Source organism: Euprymna scolopes, chromosome 30 (assembly GCF_053919585.1).
Source record: "Euprymna scolopes isolate OS-2025 chromosome 30, ASM5391958v1, whole genome shotgun sequence".
NCBI classification, from domain to species: Eukaryota; Metazoa; Mollusca; class Cephalopoda; order Sepiida; family Sepiolidae; genus Euprymna; species Euprymna scolopes.
The window spans coordinates 90,285,453-90,310,526 of NC_136511.1; the positions used below are offsets into that span (position 1 = coordinate 90,285,453).

Genomic DNA, 25,074 nt, shown 5'->3' on the forward strand with positions numbered 1-25,074 from the left:
AAAAATGGATGATTATGTTGTGACAAAACTGTCATCTACAGACAGTTAGGGATAAACACAGGGTTAGAATCCTTTGATCCAGCTCAGGTGTCAATCGACAAATTGAATTGAAATAGCGAGTGAAAAACATCTTTCTAATAAAATATATTTTAAAGAGTGAAGATATAGAAATAAAAGAAAGTTTAAAATGTAAATCAGACAGTGTGAGATGGAGAGCTTCATGTCAGGTTTTTGAAGATGCATCGACAACGTTTTACTTAATACTAATGGGAGAATGATTTCCTATATTGAAAACTTTTCTACAATATATATTGCATTCTTTTGATTGCAATAACGATTATTGTAAACAAGTAGATCATTGTTTTGAATGCCTAGCCTTGTTTATTACACTTCAATAGCTTGGGGTGGTGCTCCATGGATAACGGATGTGTATATACATGTGTAAGAGGAGCGATTTAGCTTGAAGCACATGCAATAATGTTTTTAATGTTATAACTCCAACATATTGCTATACACTGGTTGAATTAATGCTTTTGATCTATATATTAATACGATAGTGTGTTTGTGTGTGTGTGTGTGTGTGTGTGTGTGTGTGTGTGTGTGTGTGTGTGTGTGTGTGTGTGTGTGTCACGCTTCTCAGCAAATTTAATTAGTTGAGATTTAATTCCGGAATGCACATTAATTCTGGAATACACATTTACGAACGTTCAAAGCGGCATTCGATTACCGTGTTCTTACCACGATATTCGTTTTTAATTCTATAAAATTTAGGGTTATATTTTTATTTTGTTTCAACAAGAAATTGCACCCATCCTTACAAAACTGTTTAAACGTTGTCTTAAGGAGAATTGCTTCCCGTCACCCTGGAAAATCTCATCAGTATGCCCTGTATTTAAGAATTCAGGTGATTGCTCATCTCCCTCACAATACAGGCCAATAAGTCTCTTGTGTGTCATGAGTAAGTTGCTGGAATCTGTGTTAAATACAGAAGTAATCAACCATCTTAGCAAAAATAACCTTCTTAGTGACACACAATATAGTTTCCATTCTGCTAGATTTACAACATATGTGCTTACAGATATATCTCATAGGATTAGTGAATCTCTCGAAGGAGGCTACCTTTCTAGAGCAATTGCTCTTGACATATCAAAGGCCTTTGATAGAGTATGGCATAAAGGTTTACTTCACAAGATCTCCAGCTTCGGTATAGCTGGACATGTCTTCTCAATTATTAAATCATTTCTCTCTGATAGGTTCATAAAAGTAGTGGTTGATGGGCAGAAATCTGAAGATCTTAGTATTAATGCTGGTGTCCCTCAGGGGTCCATCCTGGCCCAACTCTCTTCCTGATCTATATTAATGATCTTCCAAATCACATCCTTACATCATTCATAGACATCTATGCTGATAACACTACTATCTATGGTAGCACATCTAAGACCGTAAATGACCAAGTTCTCTCTGATTCTCTCTCCTCTGATCTTGAGCAAGTGGTACAATGGGGAAAGAGGTGGCTTGTTACTTTTAAGGCATCTAAAACCAAGCTTTTATCTTTATATCATCAACGCTCTGATCCCCATCTGGCATCAATTGAAATCAATGGCTCTCGTCTTGGGGAGGTCTCATGTTTTGACAAGCTTCTGGGCTTGACCTTTACTCCTGATCTGAAATGAAACACGTACATTAAATCTGTTGCCAAGGCCACTGGAAAAATGGTGGGATTCTTCTATTGATCCAGTAGATATCTCACTGCTTATGCAATTCTCTATCTATATAAGAGCCAGGTACGTCCAAGGATGGAGTACTGTTACCACATCTGGGCAGGAGCTAGAAAGGACTTATCCTGCCTTGATAGAGTTCAAAATAGACTTTGTGGCTGAGTTGGGGATGCTCTTTTCTCTTCCCTGCAACCTCTTTCTCACAAAAGAGATTTTGCAAGTTTGTCTCTGCTTTATCGTTATTTTCATGGCAGGTGCTCAGCTGAGCTCCATTCTATGGTCCCCCCTCGCCAAACTTTCACAAGAAACACCCGTCTAATAGAAAACACTATCACTAGTTTCCCCCCACTCTTTATCTGTGCCTAAACCTAAGCATAGATTTCATGAGCAAAGCTTCTTTCTTAGAACTGCACACCTATGGAATTGTCTTCCGTTTTCATGCTTTCCAGCTGACTACAATATAGTCGTCTTCAAGTCTAACGTAAACAAGTTCTTGATGAGCCGTTCCATATAAGTTAACAAATTTACCGAACCTCCATTACTAACGGTTACTATATTGTCCAATTTCTACTGTACACTCTTTAACCCTTATCCTCGAGTGGCCTCTTGGCCTTGATAAGTGGTGATGCCTATGTAAAAAAAAAAGAAGTTTATTTTGGAAGTGCATTCCATAAAAAAAATAAACAACCCACTTTAAAAAGAGAAATTACAAGTTTTTTATATTTTATTCGCAGTTTTGTGTTAGGGGTGTCAAAAATTCCCCAAAAGTTGTGACACACCTAGTGACTGTCGTTTAATTTTTATGACCTATTTCTTGTAATAAAATAATCATACTAAGAATTCTCCATAAGTTTTAGTTTCGGTTTCAATTATAACCGAAAGGAACTGAAGTTATGTATATATATATATATATATATATATAGTAATTTATAAAATATATATGGCGATTAAGCTACACTGAATATTCTGCGTTTCATCCAACTATAGGATTCGTCAGGCTTATGCGCGAATTTTGTGGTTGCTTCTTGTTTTTATATATGTTGAGGATTTCTAGTTGGCCAATCAGCTTTCTAGTATCCACCGCGCCCCTTCCTATCAGCCAATGGGCATGTATTTTATCAAACAAAGGATCTGTTTTAGAACTAGGTTAGTGGTTTTAGGTAGACGTTCTCCATTTTTTTTTTTTTTTTAACATATAAATACACCTATGTGTACACACATGCACATATATATACATATATATATATATATATATATATATATATATATATACATACATATATGTGTGTGATCGTTTATGTATATTCATGTTTATTTAATTTATTTATTTGTTTGTTTTCTATTGTTATTGTTAGTTTTAAATTCCACAGGTCCCGCTAGTTATATATATATATATATATATATATATATATATATATATATATATATATATAAGTACTTCATTTACTCATATAAATTAATATACGAAAGTATAAATTTATGCGTAAACTTTAAGTATTTACTTCAACAGTGCTCAATATGAAGGTAGAGTTAGTTAGTAAATTATAAAATATATATCGCGATTAAGCTACACTGAATATTCCGCGTTTCATCCACTCTAGGATTCTTCAGGCTTATACATATATATTTATACACACACACATACATATATATATATATATATATATATATAAAATATATTTGTAGTCATCAACATACAGTCCGGTTTTATTGTATCACAACTCATCAATGCCGCTAGACTAGCACCTCCCCCAAGCCAAGGATCGAACCTAGAACTGTCGTGTTGACAGTGGGCAGCTCTACCTCTCAACCACAGAAGCGACGCCCACAAATAACTCGTCCGAATGTCTATTTAAACAAACATCCATCCGCTACTTGTACAGTGCTCAAACCGCCTGTTTGTAAACAAACCGTGAGCTTCGCATTTTTCAGCGAATTAAGTAGCGAGTGAAAATTATTCACGACAGTGCTCTACTCAAATAGGAGGGCTTTTTTAAAAATATATTTATAGTCATCGACATACAGTCCTGTTTCGTTGTATCACAACTCATCAGTGCCGCTAGACTAGCTCCTCCCTCAAGCCAAGGATCAAACCTAGAACGGTTGTGTTAACAGTCGGCAGCTCTACTTCTCGACCATGGAAGCGATGCCCGCAAATAACTCATCCGAATATCTATTTAAACAAACATCCGTCCGCTACTTGTACAGTGCTCAAACCGCCTGTTTGTAAACAAACCATGAGCTTCGCATTTTTCAGCAAATTAAGTAGCGAGTGAAAATTACTCACGACAGTGCTCTACCCAAATAGGGGGCTTTTTTAAAAATTTTATAAGAATCACTAGAAAATTGACTCTATAATAATATATACGAAATCTGCATGAATTAGAATATCATATTTAAGTGTAGTTTATGACTAGGCTACGCCGGGTGTCCCTGTTAGCTTAGATAAATACTTTTGCAGTTTTAATAAAAGAGCTTTAAGACGTCTCCATTTACACTGAATGCCAACATCAATACATTACATATGAAAGAGTCCGCTGTGGAATTCCACAGGTCCCGCTAGTATATATTATTATCTAATATATAAAGAAAAGTCAGAATAAGACAGCATTTAATCTTATAAATCTCTATTTGATTTTTCATGGTCAATAATTTATGGAAAATTTTTGTCTTTATTCTTCCAAAATATAATTTTAATTTCTATCGATTTCATTGCTTACAATATCTGACAGGGATTTTTTTTCGGTAACAGTTACTCACCATTTTCTTTCACTAAATAATAATTTTCATTCATTATATCTGCTCATTAGCCAAATTGGATTAACTTGTGTAGCTAATATACGAGGGGCGTGCAATAAGTAATGCCCCTGACCCACTTCCCATAGCAATAGAGCAACAAAACTTTTTCTACATAAAAACCACCCAGAGTAATGCATTTCTCCCATCGTTTCATGCAGCTCTGGAGACCGTTTTTGTAGAACACCCCCAAATTGGTGCTCCAACCACGAGGTGACTTCAGAAATCAAGGCTGCATCATCTGGGAAACGCTTTCCCTTCAAAAACAACTTCATGGAAAGTCATAGGGTGTAAGGTCAGGAGAGTAGGGAGGATGGGGAAGGATTTCATAACCACACGCCCGTGCTTCTGATCTGGCGACATGCGAGTTGTGGACGAGAGCGTTGTCCTGCAGGAGGAGGGTACCTTTGCTGATCTTGCCCCGCCTCTTGATTTTGATAGCTACCCTTAATTTCCTCAAAAGTAAAGCATAATAGGTTCCTGTAATTGTGGTACCCTTTGCCAGGAAATCTGTTATCACTACTCCGTCCTGGTCCCAGGAGACTGTGAGCATGACCTTGCCAGCGGAGGGCTACACCCTTGACTTCTTTGGAGGTGCTGAGTCCAAGTGCTTCCACTGCATTGACTGGGCTTTGGTCTCTGGATCATAGTGATGGAGCCAGGTTTCATCCTGTGTAATCAGTCTTTTGAAAATCTTTGACTCATCTTCTTGGCACATCTCCAAATTCATCCTCGAGCACTCGACGCGTTCTCGCTTCTGAAATGGTATGAGCAACCTGGGAATCTAACTGGCAGACACCTTATGCATATGCAAATGGTCATGAATTATAGTTTCCACAGAACCTGTACTAATCTTGACATCTTGGGCAATTTGGCGAATAGTAATGTGCCGATCTTCCAAAATGGCAGCCTCAACCTGACGGACAGATGCCTTATCAATGGCAGAAGGAGACGACTAAGTCTGGGAGCTGTTTCCACAGATTCCGGCCATGTTTGAATTCATGATGCCAGCGTTTTACAAGATCATATGATGGGGCATTATCACCATAAGTATCTTTCATTTCATCAAAAGTCTCCTTTGTGGTATGCGTCCTTTCAAATACAAAAACCGGATCACTGCTCGACATTCAACAGGCTCCATTTCACACCTGACTCAATTCAAACACCTGTAAAACAGAAACTGTAATTTGCCATATAACCCGTAGAAATATAAATCATTGCACATGCAAAATTTCAGCTAGATCAGACAACTGGAGGTGGGTTAGGAACATTACTTATTGCACACCCCTCAAAGCTAAACTTTTTGGCAACCAAAAATTTGTTTAACCACTAACAATAAAACAAATGGCATCTATGTGTCTCGGATTTTTTTACATCAAACATTGATTATTCCACCCTCAGGCAATGTTGGATAGTTCTGTAGAAATTTTCTAAATTGAATGAAATATTACCAAATCAAACAATTGTCTTGTTATACAACCGTTTTGTGAGTTTTTTTTTTACATCATCAACAAGGATATTTTTATTGGCGATTTTTTTCCTCTCATAAATGATCACTATAACTACACTCCTACACCAAAGAATATAAAGTGTTTGAGATAAGGTATAATTGCGTTATGGCCTCTGTTTCTATCTTCTGGAGAATCACCACCAGTCAGGCTATTTTCTTGTTTCTTGTTATTGACAATGCATTTTAATGTTTATTGTCAATGAACATTAAACATTATTTGTAGCTATTGTAAAGCAACATTTCATTTTCATCCAACCCCTTTGAACCGGTAAAAAATTTTTTGATTTGTCATGTCATCTTGTGATAAAGGAAAACAATCATTAGATCAAACCAGCATAAAACACTAAGAAATATTTGATAATAGAGAAAGAAGTTTCTTTAGTGTTTCATTTTTAACTCATTATTTTTTTCTTTAAGATGCGACTATCTTTATATATATTGAGACACACAATATCACATACACCAAAGTTGAAAACACCTACATTTTTTTTTCCTGTAAAAATAAATCGGTTGTCACTAAGCGACATAACTTGAAGTCGTTTAGAAAAAGCTATTAATCACACAAGAGAAAGAATTTTACATATTTTTTTTTTTTTGTGTTGGTTGACGACATTTTTTGAAAATTTGAACATTTTCTCTATTATGATGTTAGTGTAAGTTGTTGTGATGCTTTGTGCTTAATTTTGCATGTGCAAAGGTGGAAGGGTAAGGGTTGGCATTTGATATGTTTTCCTGGTGAATCATTATTGAAGAAATACAAGTTATTCATTCTTTTACCTGTTTTGCTTATGAATAAGTGTTAATAAGTGTTAATTTCAGAGATGAACTGTTAGATTACGTAGCTTTGTGCTCTAAAGAAATGAGATATTGTAGCATCGCTCCATGAATCGTCGGTATTAACTGGTAAAACAAAGTTCTCTGCCTGCTGTGAAAGAAATATACACAAACGTTTTAAGTTTTGTGTTTTATTTTTTTGTTCTTTTTATTTTCTAAAATTATGTATCTACATCTTTTACACCTCAAATTAAAAAAAATAAAGTTCAAATTAAAAAAACACAACTTCAAATTAAAAAACACAACTTCAAATTAAAAAAACTAAACTTCAAATTAAAATACACAACTTCAAATTAAAAAAATCCAAGTTCAAATTAAATTAAAATTTTATTACATGATAGATAAACCATTTATTCTCCAACAGGGAGGTCCTCTTCCCTGAGACATCTAGCGTGATGGCGTTGAACCCGATTACAGAATGCCTGAGACATGGCAGGAGTTACCACTTGGTAGGCTCGGTCGATGGCGGTCTCCACAAGACGAAGACGGTGCTCCACTTTTGTGATATCTTCCGGTTGTGGCACATGTATAACGCTCGGTAGATCCCTCTTGATGACGGCTTTGATGGCTGACCAGGCCATTTCAATGGGGTTGAGAGCCGGGCTGTATGGAGGCAAGCGAATAAACTCCACTTCTGCAAAAGCTGCCTGGTCGTGTAGTTGTTCCACTCGGGAATGGCACGGGGCATTGTCAATTACCAAGGCTACCTGTCCGGCATCATATCCCATTGCGAAGACAGAATTGAGTAGTTCTGCAACCCATTGGTTGACATCCGGGTGCTTGTAGGCGCCACGCCTGCGGGTGAAGTTGATGAGTCTCTGTTGACTAATACCAGCAACCATGTGAATATTTGGACCTTTCGAGCCTGGAACATGTAGCACCACTCTCTGGCCCCTCGCGGATCGTCCAACGGTCCGAGTACAAAATAAGTTCACGTTTGACTCATCCAAATACACCACATGTTTACCAGCTCCCAATGCGGCCATAACCCTTTCTACATAGATACAACGTTTTACCTTATTCTCCGGAGTGTTGACATTCTCGGCTTGCTTGTGAACCCGTTTTACAGTGAAGAGTCTACCATCGAGATGGTTATTTATGGTAGTAACGCTGATTGGGGGGTTGATTCCATGCATCTCCGAAATCTTCAAGGCCAACTCCTTGAGAGTGATGGTAGGATCTTCTCCGATTATATCAAGCATGTTGTTGACCATGTCCGGATTCACTTTCCCATGTCGCCTTCCACCCCGCGGCTTATCCTCCACGTCTTGCCCCTTGGCCTGTTTATTCACCCAGGCGTACGCGGTGTTCCTATTTATCCCACAGTTCTCTGCGACAGTTGTCCAGTCCCTGCTATTTCGAGCGGCTTCCAGAATCCGACGCTTAGGAGAATTTCGATTGCGTTTGTACTGACCACGTACTGTGCCTCTCTTGACTCCTCTACTTGATCGCACAACTACCGGAGATCCATTGTTATTTTCCATATTTTAAATTATTGTAATGTTAATTGTTAGAAACTTTTCTTTTTTTATTGTTGCGAGCAACTACAAGTAATAGTGGGTAATTTGCATAAGTGATGTTATGCAAATTACCTTACAAAGTTTGAGTATGAATAATTCTAACATAATGTCACGTGCTTTTAAATTGAACTTGGGTTTATTTAATTTGATGTTGTCTTTTTTTAATTTGAAGTTATGTTTTTTAATTTGAAGTTTAGTTTTTTTAATTTGAAGTTGTGTTTTTTAATTTGAAGTTGTGCTTTTTTAATTTGAGGTGTAAAAGGTGTAGTATTGGATGTAAAGCAGATAATATTTTATTATATTTTTGTATCATTCTGAAATGAGAGATGTGTTTTGTTGTTATGCAAATGTTGAGAAATGCAATTTTTAGCATGATCCCTGGCATGAATGGGATATACGTGGTGGTATTTTGTCTTTTAGCATACATACATATACATGACCCATGCCCTAAAAGTTCTAAATGTATGTACATTATAGCAAAATTCTTTCATTTCCATGCAGTAAATGTATAAATATAAATAAACAGGAAGATAAGTACTAATCTAGTTTTATAGCAAAAAAGACAAAAAAGAAGCAAAATCTTTGTTTTGCCTGAATACAGAATTTGATGCTGCAGGAAAATAAAAAAAATAAGCATGCTTTGTTGACATGAGGATTTCTAAAATGTAATCCCCTTTAAAAATAAAAATAAATAAGCAACAGATAATTCTTACCCACAGATAATCAAAGGTGTCTGGAACAGATAAATCTGACACTTATTACTGTGCGGCAGTGCGGCAGCAGCCTGAAAAATGAGTTGAATTCGTAAAAAATGGTCAACTTTAGGTTATATTCACCAGCCTGTATTTCATTTGTTTGAATTTGTTTTTAGATAAAATATATATTAAATGAAAGAGCAAATTTCTATCTTTCATATGGTGTTTATTTTGTATTTGTTGAACAAAACTTCAATTTTACTGATTTATTTTAATAGCACCAACAAAAGGGATAACATTTTGACGTGGAATGCTAGCTGCTAATTTTTTAAAAATCAAGAAAATCATATCTCTTATTTAAAACGCTCGCGAATTTTTGCCATTCGACCAATAAAAAAACTATAAATAGCATCAAATTAAGCAAAGAATGAGCTTTATTCACATATAAAAATTACAACAAATATAAAAAAAAATATGCGAAATTCATTTTAAAATTTTTTTTCTGATTTAATTTGCTTCTAGTGAATGAACTATTCATAATAACCATGGCAAACGTGATATTAAATTAAAGTTTATTCAATTTCCTTTAAAATGGTGCTAAGAAATTGTACCTAGCTTTATTCGCGAAAATGCGCAAGGGGAAAGAAAATTGATACCTCGAGAGTCTTTTGGACAAAATTGCGTGAACCGTGAACATGGCGAAAATGTGCGAGTCAATGAATGAAAGTTGTTCGACTTCGGTATTTCACCAAATAGGTAACTATACTGCTTTAATTTCAATACAAGCGATAAGAAACCATTTCTGTGCATTAATTTGTAAAAATTACATTTGAATATTTTAAATATTCACAAGTATTTTAGCACGTATTCAGCTTTTTAACGTAAACAAATAAGCGATATTTTGGATTTTTTCAAAAATTAAATTAATATTGTATCATTTTAGGGGTGGAAATAAATAGGGAGTATTTATAATAAACCATTTATAAAACTAGTGATTTACTTTTAAAACGTTTGAGAGCATCTAAATATTCGTTTATTCGGCATTCTAAACCCGTTTCCTGAAAGTAAACAAACTTGGCAAAAGAGCGTAAAAAATGCTAGACAAGAAGCAACTTGAACGGCACGTTTCTAGCATTTTGTATTTATTTGAAAATGATTTGGTGCATGGTAGATATTTAATTCAAGGCATGAGACTGCATAAAATTAAAGTTTGAATAAACGTAAAAAAAACTATTGTCGTCCATAGTGCACTTAGCGAAACCCAAAACCGCACTATTTTTAAATAGTATTTTCAAGTTAAATTAAAGTTTTACGATAACTTTTTATATTAAATATTAAGAGTGGCTTTCTAAATGTTATTTCAGCACAGTTCGCTAAGTGCATAAGTACCGAAAGTACAGACTAGGCTAAATTTAAAAAAAACGCCCTCTCTTCCACATGTTAGTTCGCTTCATAAGTACTATTGTTTTCTTTTATTGTTTTAACATTTATTTTTGTATAATTTAAATTGTTAGCTGAAAATACGGTGCTCCTACACTTTATTGCTGAAATTGGAGACGCCATTTTATTTCACGCACCTGCTGTCCAAATCCAGGGGAGACTATGGCCGAAGCATGAAATAAATAACAAAACAAAAAAATTAAACTGGAGAACGATTGCAGTTAAAACAAAAAAAAAAAATAAATAAATAAATAAATAAATAAATAAATAAATAAACAACTCCCCGTTAAAAATTGGAAATTGGAGACGCCATTTTATTTCACGCACCTGCTGTCCAAATTTAGGGGAGAACATTATATTAAACCGTGGCTGAAGCATGAAATAACAAAAAAATTAAACTTCGGAAAGAACTATGAAAAAAAGTAAATAAAAAAAGTGAAAGAGAACATATCCGTAATTGTTTAATTGGAAATGTTTCTATTTAATTAATGAGAACGGGAAAGTTTTTCATGGAACATTTTTTTTTATTAAAAACATAAAATTAAATGACATATTCATAATGGTTTAAACTGGGTGAGCCGTGAGCGCCCCCCCTTTTTTTTTCAAACAAATAAATAATTTTAAGCATTTTTTGAATTAAAGCAACGTTGAAAGGTACACAACAAATTAATTTAAATGATTGTGTTTTTTTTTTAAGAAAAAAAACTACACACACACAGTTAAGAGTGGTTTTCTAAATAATAGTTTGTTTCATAAATACTATTGTTTTAATATATTTTATTCTTGTATCGTTTATTACATTGTTAGGTGAAAGTACAGACTAGTTACCCCCCCCCCCCCTCACACGTTTCCTAAATAATAGCTCACTTCATATGTACCATTGTTTTCATTGTTTTAATTTATTTTATTCTAGACAGAAAAATCAAATTAGCACAATGAAAACAACTTTTATGTTGAAGACGCGGTATTATTTTATTTTAAGGCCCGTCTTACGTCCGTATATAAAAAAAACGTGTTTTTTTTTTTTTGTAGATTTCAGTGTGCTAAAAACGAATCTGAAAACCGTTTCCGTCGCAAAAAATAGTTTTCATGATATGAAGAAATTACTTTTTCGAAAAGTGGATGATCACTTTTCCATTTAAATTTAACTTAAAATGAGTACCCACTTTTTGGGCACCTTAGAGGGTGGGGGTGCATTTTTTTTTTTTTTTTTTTTGTGATTAATGGCTAAAAAGTTTTTTGTTTGATTTTTTTTTTTTTTGCATGGTATTAACTCCTGAACTCTGGGACTATTTTCCATTTACAGCCCAGCCTTCGTTTATGCTACGCGCGAGCATAAACGAAGGCTGTTGAATGTGTACTCGCGTACCAAACTGCCTTGTCATAGTGTAGTATTGGCAAAAAATTAAAATTAGACAAAAACAAGTACTTTTCCAAAAATTAAAGCAAAAATAAAACTATGTTATGAAATTTGATTTTCTTAATCAGGCCGAGAAAAGAAATGTTTCTATGAAGGAATATAATAGCAACCGGTACACCAAAGATGTCATTGAATTGATAGGGCCAGCAGAAGTATCTGGCAAGAATTGTGGAAATATAATTGATATTGTAGCGAGACACATCTTTCACACAGCTTTAGATTCAAAAGACCTGCCATCAGAGCGATCATCTCTAAGGTATGCTGGCAAAGGGCATGTCCTTGCCAAACAAAGCGAAACAGATGAAGAAAGTGCTCTAGTTGATCAGGCAGAGTTTGGAAACTATAGCTTTAGCAAACAAGGACAGTTTGTGGCAGTATATTATGACTTTTATTTAGGTCAAGTAATTTCTGTCACAAGTAGTGAAGAAGGACAAGTGGAATTTCTGGACAAGTGTAAGGTGAAAATAAATACCTTTAGATGGGCAAGGTCAGAAGTAGAGAAAGTCTCTTCTCTGTATGTGTTTGATTGGGGATTTGAGGTAACCACCTCAAATGGACGAATGTGGTCAGTTCCCAGTGAAGAGTTCAACAGAATCACAAGGAAATATCAATTGTATAGAGAACTCTATTGTTAACATGCAGCTTACTTTTGTATTGAATGTAAATTGGTGTTGAACAGGTACGTTTGCTTATATACAATACTTCGCCATGATAAACAGTGAATTATTGCGATTTTTAAGTTTATTATTTTAGAACTCCAAGGTGTACAGAGCTGAAATTTAGATATGACATTCTAGAATATGTATTGATTATGCATGCAAAGTTTCACATCGCTATCTTTAATAGTTTGTGATTTTGAAGTTTGTACATGTTTAAAACATTCGGTACTTTATTTCTGCCATTGAAATTGAAGATATCAGTATTTTTATCGACTTAATGAAAAAAACTTACAGCTGGAATTGTTTGGAGAAAAAAAAAAAACGGGCATAATAACCACTATGCATAGAATTATATTACATGTTCATATTTAATTTTCTTTAATTCAGTTTTATTTGCTGGTACTTCAAAAAGTGCCCACCAGTGCGATTTTGCGATTATAAATATTGCAATGTTCACTTTTCACATCTCAAAAATGAAGGCTAAAATTGATTTAGATATGATTATACTTTTATTTCCTATTGTCAACTAAGAGTGATGAAAGCATCTTTTGTGACGTTTTTACCGGTTACTTTTTTTGTCAGTTGCTTTCAAAGTTGCCATGTCGTAATATAAACATGTTCATGCTACATTTGCAAATATGAAAATGATCATAACTTGAAGACTAAACAAGATATCTCCATTTTTGTTCTGTTTTTCTTGTATTTGTGTGTATTTTTATATGAGAGAATCAAATTTAACCATAGGCGATTTTAAAATTTTGGCTGCCGGTAACCTAGTGTAATGGTGTCAGCAACTGAAATGATCAATATTCAGTTTTGAATAAATCACAATGTAATTTAAAAATATATTTAAAATTTGGAAAATTTAAATTTAAAAGAACATGAAAGCAAGCTAGAATAGGTAAAATAGTAATTGGCTGTACCTATCTAATGATGTATGCACTGAGGTCATTGTTATATTTTGTTTTCCCATATGCACAAAAAGAAATAAAATTTCTAAGCTTTAACAAAGGCAAAAATGTTTATATAAATTATTTCTTTTGATAGTTCTAATTTTGTTGTCAAAACTAGGTAGATGGGACTACTTAAAACAAACTATCACAAAGTGTGGTATAGTGCCAGTAATGTGATACACAGTAGAAAATGAAAATTTTCTATTACGTTTCTGAATTTTTAAGATAAGTATTGATAATCTATATATTATTATGCTTGTCGCTTCAACCGTTATCATTCTGACCATCCCTTAAATTGAAAATAAAAACGAAAACTGATGTCGATAATAACTCAAACTCTACCCACATTCTGATTGGATGAAGAAAACGCATGCCACATTCTCATTGGATAAAAGCAATCTCGCTAACCAACTAAAAAATTAAAAGAAGATGGCAGTTTTAGCTTTCAGTTCAAACGTTACTTGTCAGAAAAATAATCACAGACCCATCAAATTTACTGATAGAATATTAGGTTACAATTTTTATGTATGTGCTAACGTTTCTTTATATAAGTTTATTTTAAGCATTAAATTTTTTATGTTAAACAAATACATTCCTTTATACACCCTCATAATACAACTGGACTATTCTTGCTGATTAAGAATGAACTTGTTTGTTTATCTATTTTATTTTATATATTAAAACAAAGCAAAGATAAATAAATTCTTTTTTAAACTAATTATTTTTGGGGGGACTGTTAGATAATTCATCATTGGCCTAAGGAAGATAACGCTATTTTACTAAGAGATCCATTAATTTTTTTATATGAGAATTTGAGACACTAAAACCGACCCACAACATATAATGCAAAACACTTAATATTACTCTGATGATGCAAAGATTGTTAGCACCCAAAATAAGGAAGAGCAAAGCATTCTAATCATGGAAGACCAGTGGCCAATCAGATTGGATAAAAAAAAAAAAAACCTAACCAACACTAGCGCCAAAGATAAAAGCAACCATTATTTATTTTATTTTTTTTTTTACATGGAGGTCATCACTTATCAAGGCCCAGAAGCCACTCAGGGATAAGGGTTATTGTGTGTACAGTAATCAATGGGATAGTGTTGTAGTATTCCTTAGTATTGGAGATTTGATAAAGTGTCAATACTTAAGGGGGTGGTTCATCAGGAATTTGTTTATGTTGAACTTGAAGACATCCAAGTTGAAGTCAGGTGGAAAACAGGCAAGCGGTAGAGAGTTCCACAGGCGTGCAGTTCAAAGAAAGAAGCTTTGTTCATGGAATCTAAGTTTTTATTTAGGCACAGATAAAGAGTGGGGAAAATTATTGACAGTGGTTTCAGCTAGACAGGTGTTTATCGTGAAAAATTGGTGAGAGGGAATCAGAGATTGAAGCTCAGATGAGCACTTGCCATGGAAATAACGATAAAACAAGATAGGCTCACAACGTCTCTTCTGTGGGAGAAAGGTTGCAGGGAAGAGAAAAGGGCATCCCCCACTAAGCCATGAAGTCTATTCTGTCAAGGCAGGATATGCTGTTTTTAGCAGCTCCTGCCCAGATGTGGCAGCAGTACTCCATCCTTGGACGTACTTGATTTTTATATAGATAGAGAATTGCATCATTAGTGAGATATCTTCTGGAGCGGTAGAAGGATCCCACCATTTTCCCAGCGACCTTGGCAACAGACTTGATGTACGTGTCCCATTTCAGATCAGGAGTTAAGGTCAAATCCAGAAGCTTATCAAAACATGGGGCTTCCCCTAGACCAGAGCCATCCATTTTAATTGATACCAGATGGGGATCAGAGCGTTGATGATGTAAACATAGGAGCTTGGTTTTAGATGCATTAAAAGTAACCAGTCACCTCTTCCCCCATTGTACCACGCGCTCAAGATCAGAGGAGGGAGAATCAGAGAGAACTTTGTCATTTACGGCCTTTGACGTGTTGCCATAGATGGTCGTGTCATCAGCATAGATGTCAACGAATGATTTAAGCATGTGTTTTGGGAGATCATTGATGTAGATCAGGAAGAGAGGTGGCCCAGGATGGACCTCTTAGGGACTCCAGTATTAATACTGCGGGCCTCTGATTGCCCATCAACCACTACTCTTATGAGCCTATCAGAGAGAAATGATTTAATGATTGAGAAAACATTTCCAGTTACACTGTAGCTGGAAATCTTGTGAAGTAGGCCTTTATGCCATACCTTATCGAAGAACTTTGATATGTCAAGAGCAATTGCCCTAGAAAGGAAGCCTTTGTCGAGAGATTCGCTAATCCTATGAGATATAACCGTTATTTTGGGCATTAGTCAGTCAGTCAGTTGCTGTTAAGATCCCATGCAGTTTACACCCGTTGCATGATTTTGAGACTCCCTTATCAATAAACAAATGGTAATGTAGAAAAAAAGAAGAGAAATTACGAAATTCCTTGAATGAATCGGCTTTAGTGTGCTCGTACATTTACATTACATGAACCATCTTGAAAGAGAATGTCGACTGCTTTATTTTTTTTTATTGCTTGACTTTGGAATTTCAATTGGCATCGACTTGTATATATTATGAGTTTTCGAAAAAAATAGAAGGATTATCTTAAGTTTTTTTCTTTAACCAAAGGTGTTGTCTTTACCTTTCTCGAGTTAGACATTGTCATGCTAACTCTGTTTAAATTTACTGATAATTGACGTAACCCCTCCGAAGCTTATAGACAGCATTTCTAAGTTAAAATCGTGATAACTTATATGTTATTAATATTGACAGCAAGGGAGGTCGAAATATTGTCTAGCACATGCTTCTGTCAATGACCCTCTCAACCTATGGATTATTTCTGATTTCTTGGAATATTTAGAAATAAGACCGAACGGGGGATCTAACATGGCAGGCTTGTGCGGAATTTTTTTTTGTTCCCAAAACCAAATAATATAAAATCGGACTAATGAAAATTTCCAAAAAATAAAATTTTGAGTAAAACACGCAAAAGCGAGAATCAACACTAGATAGCGAAAAAAAAAAAAAATGTGCAGACAAACCACACTGCAGGCTGGATAAGTATTTGAACTTCATCAACTGTGTACAGAAAATAAAAAATGACACTGGAGACGGAAAGCCATTGAACTGGCTTTTGAAAAACTGGAGGAGATGAAGAAAAGTGAGTTAATAGAAATAGGGGACAAATTGGAACTGGAAACAAAGAAAGCTACGAGGAAAGATAAATCATCGAAGCCATAGTCGAACACATGGTAGATGAACAGATTTTCAAGCCAGAAATATCAGACGGGTTATCCAATGAACGAGCTAATTTATTAAGGGAGCAATTAGAATTAGAAAAATAAGTTACACGCAAAGGTAGAATTAGAAAAAGCAAGGATGGAGCGAGAAATTAGATCAAGAGAGATGAGCTTAGTCGAATCAGCACATGAAACCAAGCGAAATAACTTCAACTTGACCAAACTAGTGAGGTTGGTACCCAAATTCACTGAAGACAATGTGGATGAATATTTTCCACACTTTGAAAACACTGCAGTCAACCTTGGGTGGCCATGCAAGAAGTGGGCGATTTTACTGCAAACCAAACTCATGGAAAAAGCACAAAAAACATTCACCATTTGATAGAGGAGTGTGCCGATTATGACATAGTGAAGTGAACAATTCTGCAGAGATTTGAATTAGTCCAGGAGGCCTATCAATAAACATTTCGGATACTAAGAAAGAATGACACACAATCATTTAAGGAATTTGTAAGGGAGACGGAAAGACTAATGAATGTGTGATGCCAAAGAAATTAATGAGATGCTGAAAAAATTAAGCAGTTCATGTTAACAGAAGAGCTCTTAAACTGGTTGCCTGAAGAAATGCAAATTCATCTAAACAAAAAAGGGTCGCATCAGACAGCAATTAGCAATGATGGCCAATTAATATATAATAACCCGGAAGAGAAATAAAAGCAAACCAAACATAGCAAGTCGAGTGAATGAATTTAAAGAAGTAACTATGAAAAGAGATAACTGGAACAATGGCCGATGGACGCCATTACAGAAGGCAAATCCAGTTACATGCTATAAGTACGAGAAGGTGGGCCATATAGCAATACAATGCCGACTAACTCGAAGGCCCAATTGAAAGAAAACAAACACGAAGCTGCAAGGAGTTATATCATCGACACAGTATAGCAAAATATAAACCTTTCACAAGGGAGGGGAAAATTATGAATTGAAAGGTAAGCGAAATACCAGTGAAAATACTGAGAGACACAGAAGCCGCTCAGTCATTAATCCTGAGAAAGAAGGTGCCAAGAAGTCAAATAACAGGGCACGTATCGATTGAGAGAGTAGAAGGAGGAGTAATGAATATACCCATGATAAAGGTAGACCTGAGAGTGAGCAGGTTAAGAGTAGAAGTTGGAATAGTGCAAAAACTTCCAATGAAGGATATAGATTTCCTCATAGAAACGAAGTTAATATTGAACTGACCGACATCGATGAAATTTAGTCTAAAAAAAAAGTGAGAAGTCTACACATGTACACGTTGCATAGCAGAAGACAGATAGTGAACAATGAGAAAAAACATTGTCAAGCAAATCGCGTGATGAGAAGATGACGCCATTAGACCGATCATGTGATTAGAAAATCTCGCCATTGAGCAAGTCATGTACTGAATTAATAAAAGCTTAGAAGAACGCTGATAGTCTAAGGGAATTAGTTAAGCAAATAAACAGGTCAACTGACAGAAGGCATACACAACAATATTCCCTGGAAGAGGGAATATTAAAAAGAAATTATTATTCTGTAAAGCAGAAAAATGGTAGGAAGGAACAATGATGTCAACTAATTATACCAAATAAATATTGTGAAGAAGTGGTTAGATAAGCTCATGAAGTCCCGTTAACTGGAATTACGAAGACCCATGGAAAGTTGACTCAACATTTTTATTGGCCTGGCGTGGAGGCCAGTGTTAAAAGATTCTGTAATTCATATGAAACATGTCAGAAGGCAGGGAAATCTCAAGTAGGCATACCACCGTCGTTTTTAAGGCCAATAGCTGCTAGTGAAAAATCATTCGATAGATTGCGTCGGACCCTTGCCAAAAACGAAATCAGGCCATGAATATTTGCTGACAGTGATGTGTGCTAGCTCCATTATGCATCATATCTGGTGGTGGAAGAATTATTATACTTTTTTACAAAGATAGGAATTCCGGAAGTCTGATAGGAGGGAAAACTTCACGTCCCACTTATTGAAAAAGGTAACAGAATAAAACGGAATAAAAATATCATATCAAGTCCGTATCACCTGCAGTCCCGAGGAGTGTTGGAGTGGTTTTACATCATACTTAAAAGCATGTTACAAGCTCATTGTGCTGAGCAAAAGAATGATTGGAACAGAGAACTACCCTTTGTGCTGTTTGCAATAAAGAGATTCGGTGCAAGAATCGCTCGAGTATAGCCTATTCGAGCTAGTATACGAATGAGAAATGAGGAACACCCTTAAAATAACAAGAAACCAGTGGAAAAACACTGATAAGATGCCTGAATAAATAAAACAATGTGTCAGAAACTTACGAGAAAACCTGGAAAAGGCTAGAAAGGTGGTGGAGAGCCATCTAATTAAAGCTCACCGAAAAATGGTACGTCTGTGCAACCGCAAGGCCAAGAGTTATGGTCCTTCTATCATCAACGAAATCTCCATTTGACACAAAATTCCATTTGACACAAAATTCAATGGTCCCTATACAATGTCTGAGAAGATCGATGATCTGAAATATAAAATAAGCACCCCAGGAAGAAGAAATAAAATACAAACGTGTCATATAAACAGACTAAAAAAGTATGTGGAACGGGAGAATAATTTTAATTTACCTGTGGGTCAGGTAAATATAATTGAAGATAAAGTAACACTATTAGACAGTAGTGTACAAATAAAGGAGAGCCCAATGCAGTTATTGGAGAACATGGGCGAAAAATTGAACCATTTGTCAGAAGAGAAACAGGATATATCATGAAGAAATTTCTAGGATTGTTCTCAAATATTCCGGGACGAACTAAGATTATTGAGCAAGTGGAATTAACAAGTGAAAAGCCTGTCATACAACACCCATACCGGGTAAATCCTAGGAAAAAGGAACTGATAAGGAAAGAAATTGAATATATGTTGAAGAACGTCACAGCGAATGGCATTACCATGCGTGCTGGTGGACAAGCCAGACAAGCTCGGTCAGATTCTTTATTGACTGTTGGAAATTGAACAAAATTACTAAATTTGATTCATATCCTATACCTAGGATACAATATTGCAGTGACCAGATAGGAAATGCTAAATACATCACCAAATATGATTTACTAAACGGTTATTGGTCGGTATCACTAACTAAGCAAGTGAAGCTTAATCCGTGTTTGTAGTGCCTGAAGGAAAATACCATTAAAATGTTATGCCATTTTGGCATGAGGAATTCCTAAGCAACTTTCATTCGATTGATGAATAGGTGTTTGGCTGGAATTCCAAACGTGAGCGTTTACATCGATGATATTCTCATCTACAATGAGAATTAGAGTGAACATTTGGAAAATATTGAGCGAATCATTAAGAAGTTAAACGAAGCAAATTTGACAATAAATCTGGAAAAGAGTAAATTCTGGAAATGCGGAGGTCAAATACAGTTGGCTACAGATGTGTAGGCCCGAGTGAAATTAAAGTGAAGAATATTAAAGAATACTCCAAGCCAGAGAATGTAGGACAAGTCAGGTGATTTCTGGCTATGGAAGGCTATTATCGGAAATTCTGTCAGAATTTTTCCAATATTGCGGTGCCTCTGACAAACGTTCTAAAAAATGGAAATAGATTCTCATGGACATCGGAATGTCAGAAGTCATTCGAACGAATTAAGTAATTGCTAAGCAATGAACCAGTGCTATTAGCACCAGACTTTAATAAGCCATTCACTCTACACACTGACGCCAGTGAATATGGGGTTGGTGCTGCTGTGCTGTCTCAGACGGATTGTAACGAAAACTTAAGACCAATCAGTTATTTCTTCAAAAAACTAAATAAACATCAAAAGCAATACTTGGTTATCGAGAAGGAAACTCTGGCGATTATATTGGCCATGGAAAATTTTGAAATATATATTACATCTGGGAAGGCGCTCACTGATATATATATATATATATATATATATATATATATATATATATATATATATATCGCGATCATAACCCATTAGTATTTTTGAATAGAATGAGAAATAAAAATTGTTGGTTGTAAAATTATTGTTTTTTTTATTGTGCAAGAATATCCCTTATAAATGAAACATATAAAGGTGGAAAAAATCTGGTGACAGATACGCATTCTCGATGTCAGATGACAGATATGCAAGAATAGAAAATACTCATTTAAGCATCAGAAGAATCATTCCATAGTCGAAATGATTAAAAACAATCCGGGGTCTGGATTTTTTTTTTTTTTTTTAAAGTAAAATAATTTTTTTTCTCTTAAAAATGTGAGGATGTGACGATCCAAGATCGTTATCACCCAAAAAAGGTAACAGTAGAGCATTGTAATTAAGGAAGACTAGTGGCCAATTAGGTTGAATTAAAAAAAAACCTAACCAACTCTAGTTCCAAAGATATCCAAAGTAAACATGATGCTTATCTTGCATAAAAAAATAATTCTGTGTCAGCAATAAAAATGTGTTTTTGTTAAATATTATGACATGAGGAGTCATTTCGACTTAAAAATTATTTTAGTTTAAGCATTTTAAGATGAAGAATCCAAATAATACAAAAATTGGCTAGTTAGAATCAAAGTTTGATTTAGTGTTGTTTTGTTTCAAAAAGTATGTAACGTCATTAGAAAACGTATTTGCCTTTTTTTTAATTTTTCTTTTTTATTGCAATTTCATCCCAAACAAGGCACATTGCCACTTTGTTGTAGGGGGCTACTATCAGGGACATACGCTACAGGGGTACTATGTGGGGAGTTGGGCAGCAAGATGTCGGTTCATGTTACACTTGAACTTCTGCATGTCAGTACAGTTGGGAAAGCAGGAACTCTAAAGGGAATTCCAAAGTCCAGTGGTTCTGGGGAAGAAACTACTGGAGTAGAAGGCTCTCTTACATTTAGGGATCTCAACTGTGAAGGGGTGGGATTTTGCTGCTTGTCAGGTTTGTCTGGGGTACTTACGTCGAGGGGTCACAAGTGCTTGCAGTTCATCAGAGCATTCACCATTGAAATACTTGTAAAACAGGCAGAGGGATGCTATATTACGTTGATGGAACAAAGGTTGAAGCTTAGATGACAGTTCAGAATCTATTAGGTTGGCGACTCTCTCTTGAATGCTGTCTATGAGTGAGAGACTAGTAGCAGATGCACCAGCCCAAATATGACAACAATACTCCATACATGATCGAATGGTGGCTTTGTAGAGGTACAGGATACTTTCAGGCATTAGTAGCTTTCTAGCACGGTAGAGAGAGACTACCTTTTTCGCAGCGTTTCTGGCAATGCTCTCAATATAATTTTTCCAACTCATGTTTCCTGTGAACGTTAGGCAGAGGAGTTTAAAAGATGTACTTTCAGATAAGGAGTCTTTGGCCATTGCTATTGGTGGTAGAAAAGGTTTCTTGCAGTTATTGAAGGAGACAAGTTTAGTCTTAGCAGCATTGAATGTGACCATCCATTTTTGTCCTCATTCCACTACAGATCCGAGGTCATCCTCTAGTGATTTTGCCATTTCTCTAGATATCTGTTCATTTGTTTTCCTGTCGTGTCGGTTATAGAGAGTGGTGTCATCAGCATACATACCCATCTCACAGACAATTTTATCAGGGAGGTAATTTATGAACATTAGGAATAATAGAGGTCCAAGGATAGACCCCTAAAACACTCCCGCATGTATATCATATTGTTTGGATGTACAACCATTGATGACAACCTGGATTTTTGTCTTATTTAAGAAGGATTAAATTATGTTATGTATTCTTCCAGTGATACCGTATGATCTGATTTTCCTGAGAAGACCCTCATGCCATATCCTGTCAAAAGCCTTAGATATATCTAGAGCTACCGCTCTACCCTCCCCTGCTTTGTCAAATGAATGGTATATACGCTCAGAGATTACAGTTAGGATGTCTGCTGTGGAACAGGCTTACCTAAATCCATATTGTTGGTCGGTCAGAAGTTTAGCATCTGTGAGGTGATGGTCTAGAGCTTGGTTAATAATGGACTCAAATATTTTGGCGAAAAGTGGGAGGAGGCTAATGGGATGGTAATTTACTGGGTCAATTTTTTTGTCAGGATTCTTGAAAACTGGTACCACAGAAGCAGTTTTCCAGCAAACAGGAAAGCAAGATTCATTAAGGCATTCGTTGTAAAGTTTGGACAGAACCGGCGCTACTTCGGCGGAGCACTTTTTTAATAGCACAGTTAGATCCACATGCTTTTGAAGTGTGAAGATTTTTTATGATGGCATGCACCTGAGATGGGGTGATTTCCAGATTGTCTAGTGTGGCGTCTGTCCACAAAGGAAAGAGGGAGGGAGTGGTTAGCAGGGTCCAGTGTGGAGTTGGAGGCGAACCGACTGGCAAGCATGTTAGCCTTCTCTGTTGCTGAGCAAACAACCTCATGATTGGGGGAATTGTTGATTGTCCATTATTTACTACAGTGTTGTAGATTTTCCAGAAGTCACTAATTTCTGTGCTTCAATGTGTTTTTTGATGATTTCTGTAAATTCTCTCTTAGCTGTCGCTATTTCTTTCTTACAGTTATTTCTGGCTTCTATATACTTCTGTCTGTTTGAACTGAACTTATGTCGGTTGAATCTGCGGTACGCATGCTGCCTTTGCGCGATGGCAGCTGCACAACTAGAAGTAAAGCATTGGGGAGAGTGGAGCTTCCTATAAAACTTCCGCATGGGAACATGTGCTTCAATTGCTGTTTTGAACCACTCAGTGGTCTCATGTGTGCACTGTTCAACAGGAAGTGAGAAGATATTTCACCATGGGGCGTCTCTGATGAGATCCCTGATGGCTTCCCAGTCAGCCTTTTTATAATATCTCATTGTTTTGAGCAATGGCTCTTCCGTTTTGGCTCTAGAGTTTAGTGCGATTTCAACTATTATCACTACATGATCAGCATTTCCAAGTGGGCTGTGGGCATTCGTAACGCAATCATTGGGAACTGTGGTCAGAAACAGATCTAACAGGGATGCATGTTGTTCTTGCTTGTCAGGGAAACGGGTTGAAAACGTAACCGTCTGTGATAAGGAATGAGATATAGAGAAGCTATATGTTGTGCTACCAGCTGCGTCTGTGTAAGTAGAAAATCCAATCCAGTTGTTATGGTGGACATTGAAGTCACCAAATACATGCACTTGTGCGCTAGTGTCGAGGGAAAGTGCTCTATCTATGCTGTCAGAGACTTTGTTTTTTTAGGTACAGTCCTGGGTCGAGGGAGAGCAGTAGAGAAAATAAAAGTAGCTTATGTTGTGTTGCATGTTTAGTCTAAAGCACATAAAGGCATGATCGTCCGATTCTAGTTTTGTTTCTCTAGTAAAGGGGAGGGTATTTCGAATATAGACTCCAAGCCCGTGCATATGTCTGTCAGAGTCCTTATGGCAGAGTGGGCGATATCCGGGCATATTAAAGTAGTTAGAGGGGATGGAAGAATGTAGGTTAGTCTCAGTTAGTGCTAAGATATCCGGGGTGTTTGTTAGGAGAAATACTTCAACGTCATTTAAATTAGTTCTAAGCCCACGGATATTCATAAATGCAAGCCTCAAGGGAGGAAGCAATTTGGTTTTGTTTGAGTTTTGTCCTGGTTTAAACGTAATTTTAGATTGCACTGTCATCATTGTTTTTTTTTTTTTTTAGAGTTTCAGTTTAGGTAGGGGTGTGGACAAGTGGTTATGCAAAATACTAGACATGCAATACAAGTAGATCATCAGCTGACCTTTCTTCAACTAGGACTGTGGCCTCAGGAAAGCCCACTGGGTTTGAGTGCAGGGTCCCTTTTTCATGTGCGACATGGCACTGCAAACATCCCGATATTATTCAACTGTTGATAGTGCAGCCGCTCTAAGCACTACCAAAGAGTTAGGGCACCTGTACTACCAGTCGGGAATAGCAGCCAGGAACTGTCAATCCGGTACACTCAATCCATCAGACGATGGTCAACCCAATCTACCTGTACTGGCATTTTGGCATTCATGCACTCCCAAGCGCCCAGTTTAGAGAGGTGGGATATGTTGGGAGAGGGGAAAACGGCGTTCATTGCTCTAGCCATGAAACAAGATCGACCACTGAGTGTTTCTGTCGAATCCCTGTGATATGACCTCTATGCCTGGCTAATAGGCAAAGAAGGAGTATGGAAACCGGGCAATAGGCAGTGCCTATCTACTCCTTAAGCAGTTTAGGTTTGCAGACTGGTAATTTGTCTGAGTCACCGCTCTAGGAAGGTTGTCATCCAAGGCTGGATAGGCCTCCCTCCCCTTAGGTTTAGCTTCAGAGTTTTCCTTCTCCTAGACGGATGACCTGGAAA

The 25,074-nt window shown here is 36.2% G+C and overlaps 1 protein-coding gene across 1 annotated transcript in view; it reads right to left on the minus strand.

The window, feature by feature from the left end:
- Positions 1 to 19,967: 19,967 nt before the first annotated feature.
- Positions 19,968 to 25,074, minus strand: part of LOC145254535 (uncharacterized) — a 67,195-nt gene continuing 62,088 nt past the window's right edge. The window contains exon 2 of the mRNA XM_080113061.1: positions 19,968 to 20,074. Within this exon, the coding sequence (XP_079969187.1) occupies positions 19,968 to 20,074 (107 nt within the window). The remainder of the gene's footprint in view (positions 20,075 to 25,074) is intronic.